The sequence below is a fragment of the Capra hircus genome, chromosome 28 (genome assembly GCF_001704415.2).
Source record: "Capra hircus breed San Clemente chromosome 28, ASM170441v1, whole genome shotgun sequence".
NCBI classification, from domain to species: domain Eukaryota; kingdom Metazoa; phylum Chordata; class Mammalia; order Artiodactyla; family Bovidae; genus Capra; species Capra hircus.
Genome location: NC_030835.1, coordinates 41,183,060 through 41,196,354, shown reverse-complemented (window position 1 = coordinate 41,196,354; position 13,295 = coordinate 41,183,060). Strand labels below are relative to the sequence as shown.

Here is a 13,295-nt window from a genome sequence, read left to right as displayed (position 1 = left end):
AGAGATTTGATTCCAAATACTCTGGATTATAATCATCCAAAACTACACCCATTCTTTGCACATGTATTATCTGTGGTAAATATTACATCTTCAGGCTTCTTTCTTCCACCTAAAAAATTGTTCTCAGAGAATGAAAATACATTTTAAATACCAAAGTTAAGCAAAATTGGAAAGTGAAATTCTTTTTAAGCATAAAACGTATGAATGCACTTCAAGACCAAACTCAAATGACCTTTATACCGCACAGTCTCCATCACGTGCACTGCCTCCTTTAACACAAGCAGAGCAACCGGCTCCCCGAAGCTGACTAAACGCATGGATATGGCTAAACCCAAAGATTTTCTGATCATAAAGAAATATTTCTCATCTTGTTTAACTCATGCCTTCTCTTGTTAAAAAAAAAAAAAAAAACTCTTAAACCTCCTTTAATGTGATCTGAAATTCTGAATAAATTACCAAATACTAAAACCAAATCAAAACTATGATGATTTTGCTCTTGAAAAACTTACTTTGCACATCAGTCCCATGGCATAAACATGATGAGCTTTGTGTCAGCTTGCTAGACACAAGCTTCAAGAGGAGTGTGTGAGAGGTCACTTCATCGAGTCTACTATGTAGCTTTGTTCTAAAGTGACACATGTTCCCTGGGGATTCTCACTGGGGTTGAAGGAAGAAAGAAGTACATGCCTTTCCCCATGAGATTAATGGATGTGTAGGGTTCTACCACAGTGGCTGTAACTTCACTTCACTTTCAGAACTTTCTCCCAGTACTTGCAGTTAAAAATAGTTCAGGCCATGTTGGCCTGGGTTATTTTTATCAGGAAAATAGGGACTAGAAATAGCATAGTAAGTACAGAAAGGAGAGTTGACCACAATAGGATGAAAACGCTCATAGACTTTCAAAAAGTCTTACTGTAGTAAGATGATGCGGAAAGAGGGGCAGCAGAGGAGAGAGGTACAGGTTGAGGGCAGTTCACTGAATGTTAACATGTGAATAATAAATAACAAGAACAACGAAAGGTTTTCTGTCTTGTGTAAGACAGAATAGTATAAAACAGTTCCTTGTCCTTAGAACTTTCTGGAGAAAATACTTCGGGAATAAAAGATACATAAAAGTTTTTGAGAAAAGCGAGATCAGTGGAGGATCAGAGTTGAGGGAGGTACGGGGATGGGGAATGGGACTTAAGCTAAACGCAAAGGGATGTGGGCGATCTGAACTGTGGGAGCATAAACCAGTCAGAGAGCCCACAGATGTACTGAGAGGAGCGAGAAGGGAGGCAGAAAGGCGGAAAACAGCTGTCTGCACCAATGTATCAGGCATTATTTTTTATATTTTATGGTCATTCTCCCTCAATTTTCTACAGGGGCTTTACTTCCAACAGCGGGTTTAAATGAAGACGTTCTGTTCCTAATTTTATTCTGAAGTTTAATCTAAATCTAGGCTGTAGTCCATGGGGTCGCTAAGAGTCGGACACGACTGAGCGACTTCACTTTCACCTTTCACTTTCATGCACTGGAGGGGGAAATGGCAACCCACTCCAGTGTTCTTGCCTGGAGAATCCCAGGGACGGGGAAGCCTGGTGGGCTGCCGTCTATGGGGTCGCACAGAGTTGGACACGACTGAAGTGACTTAGCAGCAGCAGCAGCATGCTTGTCTCTCACGCTGAACCATCCAATTTTCTCCAGTGATTCCCTAAATTTCAGAATCTGTGTAATTCTTTTCACGTGGATTTGTATCTACAAGCCATCTTGAGTGAGCACAGCGCTACTTGCGGACAGCACCAGAAGCGCCTCAAGACATCCTGCAGGGATCCCACAGCAGCCCCAGGGCGGGCACGTGGAGCACAGGAGCCAAGCTGCCAGAAAGCCTCCGGAAAGGGGAGGACGTTGCGGGGAGGTCAGCAGTGGTAGCAGTGAGCACCGCCAGCTTGAAGGAATGTGAAGTAGAGCATGGAACTTTTTTCTTCTGGCTTTGGCTGCGAAAAAAGTGTCAACAATTTCTGCTATAAATGGAAGGTTAAAAAGTGGGGCAAGAGGAGAAATGCAGGAGAGTCAGAGCAAGATAAAATAGTAATTATTTCCTTCCAATTGCTCAAGCCAAAACCTGGAGGCGTCCTCAGCTCCTTCCTTTCTCTCATTCCTCCATCTAATCCGCCAATAAATCTCACTGACTCTGCTTTCAAAATATCTGCAGGTCTGCAGCTACTGCTCTAATGAAAGCCTCCTAGAGCCAAGGCTGCTGCGAGCATTTCCTTCCCGCTTCTCCTGCTTCCACTCTTGCTCCCTCCTGTGTACTCTCACACAGCAGCCACCAAGGTCTTCCAGAAAAAACTCTCCAGCGGCCTCCCAGAGCACCCAGCATAGAACCCAGGGCTCTCGCCGTGGCTTCAAGTCGAAATACTCCATGAAATGACCGTTTCCCAGCCCCTTCTTCACTGCCCACCTCTATCATGCTCTCTCCCTCTCTCCCTCCACTGTGACCGCAGTGACCTTCTCCTCACTGTTTTCTGAACAAACCAAGCACGTTCCACGTCAGGGTCACAGTTCTGGCGATTTAATACTTTTACTTGGAATGCTCTCCCACGTTTCCCTAGAACCCAGGCCCCTTCACCTCATTCAAGTCTTCTGTAACCAATCCTATGTAAAAGAATACCCGCCTTGATCATCACTCGGTCCTTATCCAGTTCAGTTTCTTGTCTTAATATTTACCATCTAACACGTCATGTACTTACTTACACATCTCTTTATTAACTCCCTCTCCCCAACCCACACCTCAAGGGGAATTTACGCTCCATGAGAATAGGGGCGTTTTTGTTCCCGTTGTTCAGGTACTCCTAGCTCGGAGGATAGCACCTGTACATAGAAAGTACTCATTTCATATTATCTGGTGAATCAACAAACAAATGAAAAGATTATCAAGACGGGACTCAGAGCATATGACAAGGAGGAGCCATGAGTACATGTATTTTGCTTTGGAAAAGAAACTGGACTGAGGACACTAAATAAAGAAAATGAAAAATCCAAACCTAAGAAAATTTTATAGTGATTTCTATGAGCAGACAGACAGAAGGTACAGATACTATCCAAGCTGCTCAGAAATGAAACTGTGGGGCTCCCCTAGGAGTCTAGTGGCGAAGAATCGACCTGCCAGCGCAGGGGACACGCGTCCAATCCCGGACCTGGCAAGGCCACACACGCTGCAGACCAACGCGGCCTCTGCACAGCAACTCCTGAGCACACTCTCTGGAGCCGCGCTCCACAGCAAGAGGAACCACCACGGTGAGAGGCCCGTGCACCGCAGCCCAGAGGAGCCCCTGCTCGCCACAGCTGGAGAAAGCCCGGGCGCAAGAACGAAGACCCAGCACAGCCAGAAAGAAACGGGTACATTTTTAAAAAAGAAATAAAAACTGTGACTTGGTTCTGAAAAAGTGTGATAACTGAAACACAAAACATTCCAATAAAGACAGCAGAACAATTCAGAGTCAGGATTAAGAAATATGCTATCAAACAAACCATTGTACGGGAAGACTTTGGTTAATCATTCGTCAGTTTTTTTTTAATTGTTTCTTCGTTTTGTTTTTCAGAACGGAAAGTTTTTAGCTGGAACAGAAAGAGTCAAAGACAAGCTATGAATATGGTTCGATATGATCTGAAGGCCATCCTGTAGTCACAATGTTTCCAGTGCAGAAACAAGGGCAAAGTGGAAAGGGAGGTAGAATACAAACACAGCATTAAAATGCATCTATGAAACACTGTCCAGGAATGTGTGCAAACGAAAGGCAGACTCAAACAGTGGGTGCTGCTTTAAAAGCCTAAACAGAAAAATTAAATAAAAACAACTAAGCTGATAACATCAATCCAAAGGCATACTGGGAAGGCTGAGGCTTCAGAAAACATGCTAGAAGATGAACAGAGACAGATTTCATGCCTGATAGAGGAAAAAGGGGAAAGGAAAGCAGAGAATGAACACATAAATCAGAAACACAGAGCAGGAAGACAGTTCCAACTAGGGAAGCAAGAGACAGTAGGCCTGCTTCAGGGAAAATGGCTTTCACAGCAGAGCCAAAAAAAGAGGTGAACAAAGAACACCTAGGGTAGTCAGGGAGGAATTAGAGAGAGGAGGGAAATTCTAACTAGACTATCAGAGAAGCCAAACAAACCGCAGAGTGATGGGAAGAAAAGGGAGAAGGAAGTCATAAATGTTCAAGCACAGCCTCAAAAACGGCACAAAACACGCCAAAATTAGTTACGTGGGAATAGTTAACTTTCATAGGAGATGCGGCATCAAGCTGCAGGTACAAGAATGAAGTCAGTCAAAAGTCAGTCAGTTCTGTCACTCACCAGCCCTCTGACCTTGAACAAGTCACTTAACCTCTCTGGGACTTACTTCCTCTCTTTAAAAAAAAGTGTGTGTGTGTGTGTGTGTGTGAGTGTGTGTGTGAGTGTGTGAGTGTGTGTGTGTGTGTGTGTGTGTGTGTGTAGGGGGAAGTAAAAAATGGGTGATCATTCTAAGTCTTTTTTTCCTCCAGCTTTTTAATGAGAGAAAGACAAGAAAAGCAAAGAACTCTTTTCAAGAAAGAAATCAGAAAAAGGGGAAATTTTTTTAAATGAGAAAAGTTAACGAGTTTTGCACAGTGCTTTACAGTTAAAAAGTGCTTTTACACGCATGATTATACACACTCCTCACAGGAAGCCTGAGAGACAGAAAAGGCAGGCATCATTTAACACCATTTTCCAAATGGAGTAACTGAGGCTCAGAAAGATTAAGCAACTGGCTCGGGGACACAGAAACCCTGGCAGATCCAGGAGCCAACCCAGGTGTCACCGCAGCACAAAGTCCACTATGCTTCTCACTTCAGATGGCCTCCTCCTGTGTGACTAAGGTGTTTCAGGACATTTCTGAGGCTTATTAGATAGTAGATAAGAGTTATACACATTTAAACAACAATCTGTTAATTTAAAATAAAACTCCTTTAGAATTAAAGAAACTACCCTATATGTAAACTAACTCACCATACAGAACGTATTTTCTACAGAGTTGAACCTATCTGTCACAGTCTACTAAGACTATTCTTCCAGGGGCTTCCCTGGTGGCTCAGTGGTAAAGACTCTGCCTGCTAATGCAGGACACACCGATCCCTGATCCAGGAGGAAGCCACATGCCTCAGGGCAACCGAGCCCACGCACCACAGCTACCAAGTCTAAGCTCTAGAGCCAGGGAACGCCAACTACTGAGCCCACACACTGCAGTCTTGTTTGGTTTTCTTCGCAGTATCTAAGAGGACTGACACCACATCTCTGTGGTAGTGATGATAAAGGATCAGGTCGGTCCTTTGCTCTAAAAGCCAGAATCAGCTAGAGCTGCCCAATTAACTGTGGGACTGGTGAAAAATCTCAGGAATACAATCTGCTGCTTATTGGTCTTGTTTTATCACTCCTTAGAGTAAGCTTTAGACAAAATTAGAAAAATACGTATACGATCCTAGCAATTTTATTTTAACAGGCAAATGGTTTCCTTCAGAGTGGTTAGGAAGCTCGTACTGAACAGTTCCTCGTTTCCCCAGGACTTGCATTCCTCTGTAGTATTCTTCCTCTACCCCACAAGTTAAAGGCACCTATGATTTCTCGTAGCCCATACAACGTTACTCTTCACAATCAGTAGGCCATGATTCCCTCCTCTTGGACACCACAGCAAGTCGTCTTGATGAAAGAAAGGGTGTGAAAAAGCATTAAAGTCCATTAATTAAAGAATTAAAGGGCAGCTTAAGGGCAGAAGGGAGGAAAATCCCAAAAAAGGACCAGAGAAAATGGAAACTGGAGCTCAGTGACTACAATCATGTTCCTGTTTTTCTCCTTCACGTTCCTGTCCTTTTTTCATCCTTCCCTTCCAGTTCCTCTTTTAAAGTAGCTGGACAAACAGCGGCCAGATAAGCATACCGGAAGCAGAAACTTGGGAGAGATTGGAAAAAATACCAAATGAGCCACAGCCAATTATAAATTATACATCATCTCATTAGCAGGCCCTGACATATACAAAGACCGTACAGAACAGATAATGTAAATGAAGAACATCAAATCTTGGTCAGAAAACCTGAATTTAAGTCCGGGTATGCTGCAGGATTAGAAGGAAATGGCAACCCACCCCAGTACTCTTGCCTGGAGAATCCCATGGACAGAGGAGCCTGGCAGGCTACAGTCCAAGGCGTCATAAAGAGTCAGACATGACTGAGAGACTCACTCACACACACATGCTGCAGGATTACCAACAAGTGACCTAACTTTTCTAATCTATAAACAGGTATAATACACCAACAACCTAAATATTTTACAGAGCTGCTGTGAAAATCTGAGAAAAATACTGCATATTCAAGGCAAGTACCTTTCAGAGTCACCATAATGTTGTAAAGGACAATAAAATACTTAACTGAAGACCCTCTCTTGCAATCACATTGTTGTTGTTATTCAGTCTGAATATATAGCACCCATATTATGCCTCTCTTAAGAGTTACACTGACTTCCCTGGTGGTCCAGTGGTTAAAAATCTGCCTGCCAATGCAGGGGATACAGGTTTGATCCCTGGTCCGGAAAGATTCCACATGCTATGGGGCAACTAAGCCCGTGGACCACAACTGCTGAAGCCCGTGCACCCGAGACCATACTCTGCAACAAGAGAATTCACAGTAATGAAAACTAGAGAGTAGCCTCCACTCGTCACAACCAGAGAAAGCCCGCAGAGCAATGAAGACTCAGCACAGCCAAAAATAACTTTTTTTTTAAAGAGAAAGAGATATACTGAAATAAGCATGATGAGGCAGATAAATTTAACTGGCTTTTCAGTCACTAACTGAAACAAATACTGTATAGTCACCTAATACAACTGTTTATATAGTCCTAATATAAACTACAATTATTCACATACAAGACTAACGCTCTCAACAAAATATGTACAGCAAATTTTAGTTCCAATAGTGTGCTAAGCAATCTATATCTTCTCATTTAATATCCTCCCCATATTCAGTATGGTAGAAAAAGCACCAGGCTTGATGTCTGAATGACCTAAGTTTGAATCCCAGCTAGGTTATTGTAAGTGGTAGGTCTTCGCCAGCTAGGAGCTAAAACATCCTCAAACATAAAGTAAGAATAATACTACCCACTTCATAGGATTAAAATTACTGTGACCATGTCTGTATTGAACCTAAGCTGGTAACAGCACACTGAGTTTGCTCATTATATGGTGGCTGGTAATTTGACTGCCTTCCCATTCCTGACAGTAAGCATCTTCAATTTCTTTTAGGAATGCTTAAAATCACACAATCAAACAAGATTACCAAAACCTCTCTCATCCAAGAAGTACAATGAAAGGGAGTCCCTGAGACTATTCATAGATCCTGAAACCGTGTCCCTAAAATTAAGGTAAGCAAGCCTAAAATCAAATCTCAAGAGTTTAAAATCCATCATTCCTTCACATGATCTGGGTAGTCAGGTGATTTAAAACCTCAATGGCCCGTCAGCCACAGGCACTCCCAGGAAGGGGGTGGCTATTTCCTAACAGCCTCCTATTAGGAGACACTTTTCTGAGAGCTGGGCTGACTGCTATTCCTTCCCTGAGAAGGACAGTTAAAAACAGGAAGATTGGAGAGAAGAGGATTTAGCTTAATTTGGAAAGCTAAATTAACCAAGAAAAGCAGATCAAGGAAGATTTAGGACACTATCTTTTTCATGACTTCACCTTAAGCTTGTGCCCCAACTACATACATACTTGGGTCAGTTTTGTACTGTTACATTAATACGCCTTCAAGCTTTTCCTGCTCTAGAGTTCATGGCTATATTCAGATTTGGTGCATAATAAAGTTGAAAAATATACATGCATATAAATGAAAATTTCATTAAAGACCAAAGTTGAGGTTTAATCAGGCCCTTGTTTCCTTCCAGCTTAAAGTTAAGTAAGCGTTCAACTTTTTTTTTGAGACTGTATGATACTAAGACATGTGCCTTCATCCAACAACGAAGCAGCAGTTCATAAATTCGACTTTGCATTGTATTTTCTCACCGGATTTTCATGTTTAGAACTTTCCCTACTGCCTGTGCCCAGCCTTGAGTCACACATAACGACTGCCAAAACCGACGGTGTGACACACACAAAAGAACTACTGGGAAGATCCAGTGGCCGGGTATAAACACCCACGTGTGATGGCCTCTGTAAACAGTCTCCTCAAGCTCACAATATCGGACAGAGATGGATGGTGGAAGAAGGTGGAGTAGAGTGGCCTGGAGTGGAACTGGATACAAAGAAAAGCCTAAGATCTGGGAAGTCAACCGGAAAGAGAGTATAAAGAAGGAAAGAGTTTATCATTCACCGCACTGAGGAGGGAAGAGGGATTAGACCAGGTAGGAATCAAAGAATCTGTTAGGGAAAAATCTACAATAGTAAAGAGAAAACAAAGAGATTTCATCAAATTGAGACGTTAGAGTGAGCCCTCCCTCATGATCCAATTCCGTATTTTTTTCCAGAAAGCTAAACAGTTCTTTTTCAACAGAGGGATTATACTAACAAAAGCAAATAACGGAAACCTATGCTAAAAATGTAACCTACCTACACAGAGAGGTCTGAAAACGGAAATACTTCTTCTCCTGTTTAGTAGCGGGTTTCAAAGCAGTAGGGACAGGGAGATGGATGCGAGCTCTAAGAGGGGGAGGGGAGGAGCCAAGCTCTTCCTAAATGCAAGGAGTCTTTGGCCTACAAGCTTATTTTTAAATGTACCTTTTTGTGGTCAGCTGGCAGATTCTTAACTAAACACACAACCTTGGACTGGGTAAGCCAGAGTCTGATGAGTGGTTCAAAGAGCATGGGGGCTTGAAGAGCCGATGCAAACACCAGCCTGAGGTAGAACCCAGCACTTGCTCTGGGTTGCACTCCGATAATCCCCATCGCGCGGCTACAACTCCTGCGACGTTTGAAGCGACTAAAACAGTGTAATGGACGAGACAAAACAGCAGCGTTCAAGGGGAGCCTAAATTTAGCCAGAAGACCAGACAATTAGACAAAGTGCGTGAACCGGTAGTAGGTGGATGATATCCGTTTTCTCCACGGGTTGCTGCACAAGAAGGAAATCCCTTTTACACACACAAACCGCGTTCCTCGCCCCGCGCCCACCCCTAGCACACACTTACTTTCGTCCGGCCATTGATTTTGTAGTTGCCCAGCTTCCCGTTACAGTGACGGATCAGGTCGTCCATGTTGTTCATAAGCAGCCCGATGGTTTCGCAGCCGGGCTCCTTGCCCTCGATCCAGGTGATCTTATCGCCTCGGATGTCCTTGGACGAGTCGCTCTTCTGGCTGACCAGCTGCCCGTCCGTGAACTTGCCGGTGTCGTGCAGGGCGCGCACCTCGTCGCCGATCTGCTGCCCGGTCTCCTTGCCCAGGAAGTCGTCCACCACGCAGATGCCGTGCTTGTTCATGCAGGGCACGATGTACTCCAGCGCCAGCTTCAGTGCCGGCAGCGGCTTGGTCTGCCCGTTGGGCCGCAGGCCGCCGCCGTGGCTCAGCCCCTCGCCCGGCGCGTTACTTGGCGGGTACAGGTTCGCCTTCTCATCGTACAGCGACCGGCCGGCCAGCGGCTCCTCCTTCGCGGGCTCCGCCTCGGCGGCCGCCGCTACCCTACCCTGACCACCCGGGGCCGCGCGGGGCGGGGACGCGGCCGCCGCGGGGTCGGCCGTGGGCTTGGCCTTCGCCTTCGCCTTGGCCGCGTCTCCGGAGGCCCGCGGGCCCGCGGCCTCGACGGCTCGATCCCGGCGCGGCGCCGCCTTCCTGGCCTCCCCGGCTCCGGCGGCCCGGGGCGGCGGCGCGGGGCCCGGCTGCTGCTGTTGGCCCGTTCCGGGGGCAGGAACGTTCTCGCCGACCTGGCACACAAGCTTGTGCTTCTTCCAGTCCTGGCGCTGGTGCTCCTTGCTGCAGTAGAAGGAGCTGCGGCAGCGGCTGCAGCGCAGCAGGTTCTCCATCTTCCCGCACAGCTCGCAGTACTGCCGGTCTCGCTCGCTCGGGCTCGGCCCGCCGGGCCCGCCGCTGTCATTGGCCATGGCGGCGACGGCGGCGGCAGTGGAGGCGGCGGCCGAGCAGGAGGGGTGGCGGCCGGACGGCCTAGCCTGGGGCCGGGGAGCGGGCGGAGCGGCAGGGGCCGTCACTGCGCCATGCGCCCGCCGCCCCTCGCCTCAGGAGACCGGCGCCCCGCGCCCTCGGCCCGGCCGCTTCCTCGTCCTTCGGTCGCGCGGCGCAGCGCCGGCCGCCGCCTCAGCGCCTCATCACCGCCGCGGGCTGAGGGAGCGCGGCCTGCGCGGCGGACGGCGACCACCGCTCGGGCACGCGGGCCCGGCGCGCGAGACCCGCCGCCGCCTCAGCGTTCCGGGCGGCCGGGCCCGGCCCGCGGAGCAGCGCAGGGCGTGCGGGCGCCACTCGCTCGGCGCGCTCTGCACGTACACCACGGCCCCGCGCCGACCCGGGCGGGCGGGGGGCGGGGCAGGGCGAGGGGAGGGCCGAAGGGGCCGCCGCCGCGCGTTCGCGCCTGGGCCCGGGCGGCGCCGGGGCCGCCTCCGCGCTCCCGCACTCGGCCAGCCGGGCCTCAGGGCCGCCTCCGGCGCCCCCCGCCGGCCCCGCTGACCCCGCCCCAAGCGGGCTGGGGACGCGGAGGGGCAGGCCCGCCAGCGGCGGAAGGGTGGGGGCCGCGCCGCCGCAGCAGGGCCCGCGCCCCGCACGGTGCCTACACCTGCTGGGCAGAGCGCGGCCGCGGAGTCGCCGCGGAGCTGGGCGGCCTTAATATGGCTGCTGTTTGTGTGGGACCAACTGGGTGTGTTCCAGGCGCGCTCCAGACTAGGTTGCAAGGTGGCTGTTGCCATCGTCGTGTTGGGTCGGAGGAAACGGAAATTCAGAGAAGTAAAGAAACTTGCCCAAGGTCACGCAGAACAGAAACTGAATCCAGGAATCAGATTCTGTAAGATTCCAAGACTCCTTTTTCCTTGGTGTATGGTAAACAAGGTGTAAAACAAGGTGTATTTCAAGAAGGCCTGGAATGGTCAAAAGCAAAAGTGTGTGGTGTCAACCTGTGTGGTGTCAACCCAAGCCCCTGTGCCCATTTTGAGCCAAATTTAAAGGTACTGAAGCGTGAATTTTTTTTTTAACCATTTTTAAGCCCTGTGAAATCTTGCCGAGTTTAAAACCTCATGAAAAAATGTTTGGCTACCTAGTTAATTACAATCAATGCTCACTTCAGTGTCGACATTCAGGCACTTAAGCTCAAACTGCGGCAATGACTCCAGAAAAGTGGGTGGGGGCGGCGGCAGGAGGGGTGGCAAATAAGCGTTACTACCTTTACGACTTCTTAAAAATATCTGTTATTAAAATATGTGCTATGCTGATGAATACAATTCTTTCTTTTATAGAACATAAAAACCTTACCAGAAATAAGCCAAGGGTGTTTCTTTCTGCCTGCCATTTATTTTTAGAAGAAAAAGGGCTGTGATTTGGATTTTTACAGTCTTTTTTGAGCACATGCTAACGTGGGAAACGCTGTTAGACTTGTGTATCATTTGAATAGACTGCAAGTAACTTCAGCAGTCCTTGAGATTAACAACACAAGAGCTGAAATGTGTGAGGTTAAAAGCAGAAGACCATAAGGAATTATAATTCACTTTATAGAATAGTTTTAGAAAAACTGGTTTGAATCCAAAAACTCTGGATCAACTACACAGAACTTAAAACTGTCATTAAGTTCTGCCATGTAAGTAAATAGTATTTTGGGGATCCAATCTGGTGAAAGAGGACAGTAATTCCAATTAGCTTGACGTTTGGAATACTCAAATAAGTATTTTGTCCACAGCTTCAAATTCCAAACCAAACTACAAATCCAACTCAGTAAAAAATCAAGACTTGGATCTATCTCAGATGTATATCCAACTTTTCCCAGAGCTTTATTAAATAAAGTGTCATTGTTTCATATATTACTAATTAGACTGTTTAACAGTATATTGGGCTTTCCTAGTGGCTCAGGTGGTACCCAGGTTCCATCCCTGGGTCAGGAGGAGCCCCTGGAGAAGGGAATGGCTACCCACTCTGTGTTCTTGCCTGGAGAATTCCATGTACAGAGGAACCTGGCAGTGTACTAGGAGCATGCTGACTGTCAAGACTGTCAAGTGTCACACCAGTGAAATAGCTACTCTGCATACACTCAGGAGGTATATAGTTCAATGCAGGAGGCAGAAGTGTAAACGAATAATGACAACCTGGAGCTCAGAGTAAATGCCTTAAGAGAGAGATCCGGGTAGGGTGGGATGGGAAAAAAGAAAAAGGGATTGCTCAGACGGTAAAGAATCTGCCTGCAACATGGGAGACCTGGGTTCGATCCCTAGGTGGGAAAGATCCCCTGGAGGAGGGCATGTTAACCCACTCCAGTATTCTTGCCTGGAGAATCCCATGGAAAGAGGAGCCTGCTGGGCTACAGTCCATGGGGTCGCAGAGTTGGAGATGACTGAGCAACTAAGCAGAGCCCTGCCCATTGCACTAATCAAGATTTCAAATAGATTAATTTAGCAAGTCTTAAAAATGGCTTTTAAAAGTTAGCTTTTAAAACATTTTGATGTACGTGGATTATAAAAATAAAATGTAATTTCAATACAAGTGAAATCAACTTCTTTGACTTCCTTTTTCATAATAATAACTGATTCTTAACTATTCTCACATTTACTAAGATACAGTTATTCTACAAAGACTTTGATTCTTCTAAATTTAATTTTTTGTAGATATTAGAAGTAGTCCAGCTATATCTTTGAAACTTCCTATTTAGGTCTATGGCATTCAAAGAAGTGTATTTACATCTCTGTGCTTTTTTTTTTTCATGTAATTCACTGAAATCTACTTAATAGCTGTCCATATCAAAACCTTTATTAGCTTTCATTTTGTTCCAACTAAGTATACAAAATCACAAACTAAACATGTATGTTTAGTATGTATGTATGTTGGTAAACATGTATGTATGTTGACACACATGTATGTATGTTGACACTTAGTCAAAGGTGACACTCAACATTTCCATGAGTAGAATGAATATAAAATGTTTCAAATATTTGCAAAGATCAGTGATTTCAGAGTTTTCACTTATTCAGGTTTAATCATCTGTGAACTCATTCCAAATTAGTGAAGTTTCACCAAACCATCTGCCCACCATGCAATAGCCAGTGAATGACCGGTTCACCAAGGAGATCCTAGAACTCCTAACAATGTAGCTGTTGTCATTTAAATATTATAG

At 46.3% G+C, this 13,295-nt stretch overlaps 1 protein-coding gene across 1 annotated transcript in view; it reads right to left on the bottom strand.

Moving 5' to 3' along the window:
- The window catches only part of EGLN1 (egl-9 family hypoxia inducible factor 1), a 49,271-nt gene extending 38,811 nt beyond the window's left edge, over positions 1-10,460 (bottom strand). Inside the window, exon 1 of the mRNA XM_005698973.3 lies at positions 9,172-10,460. Coding sequence (XP_005699030.3) covers positions 9,172-10,077 — 906 coding nt within the window. The 5' untranslated portion in view covers positions 10,078-10,460. The remainder of the gene's footprint in view (positions 1-9,171) is intronic.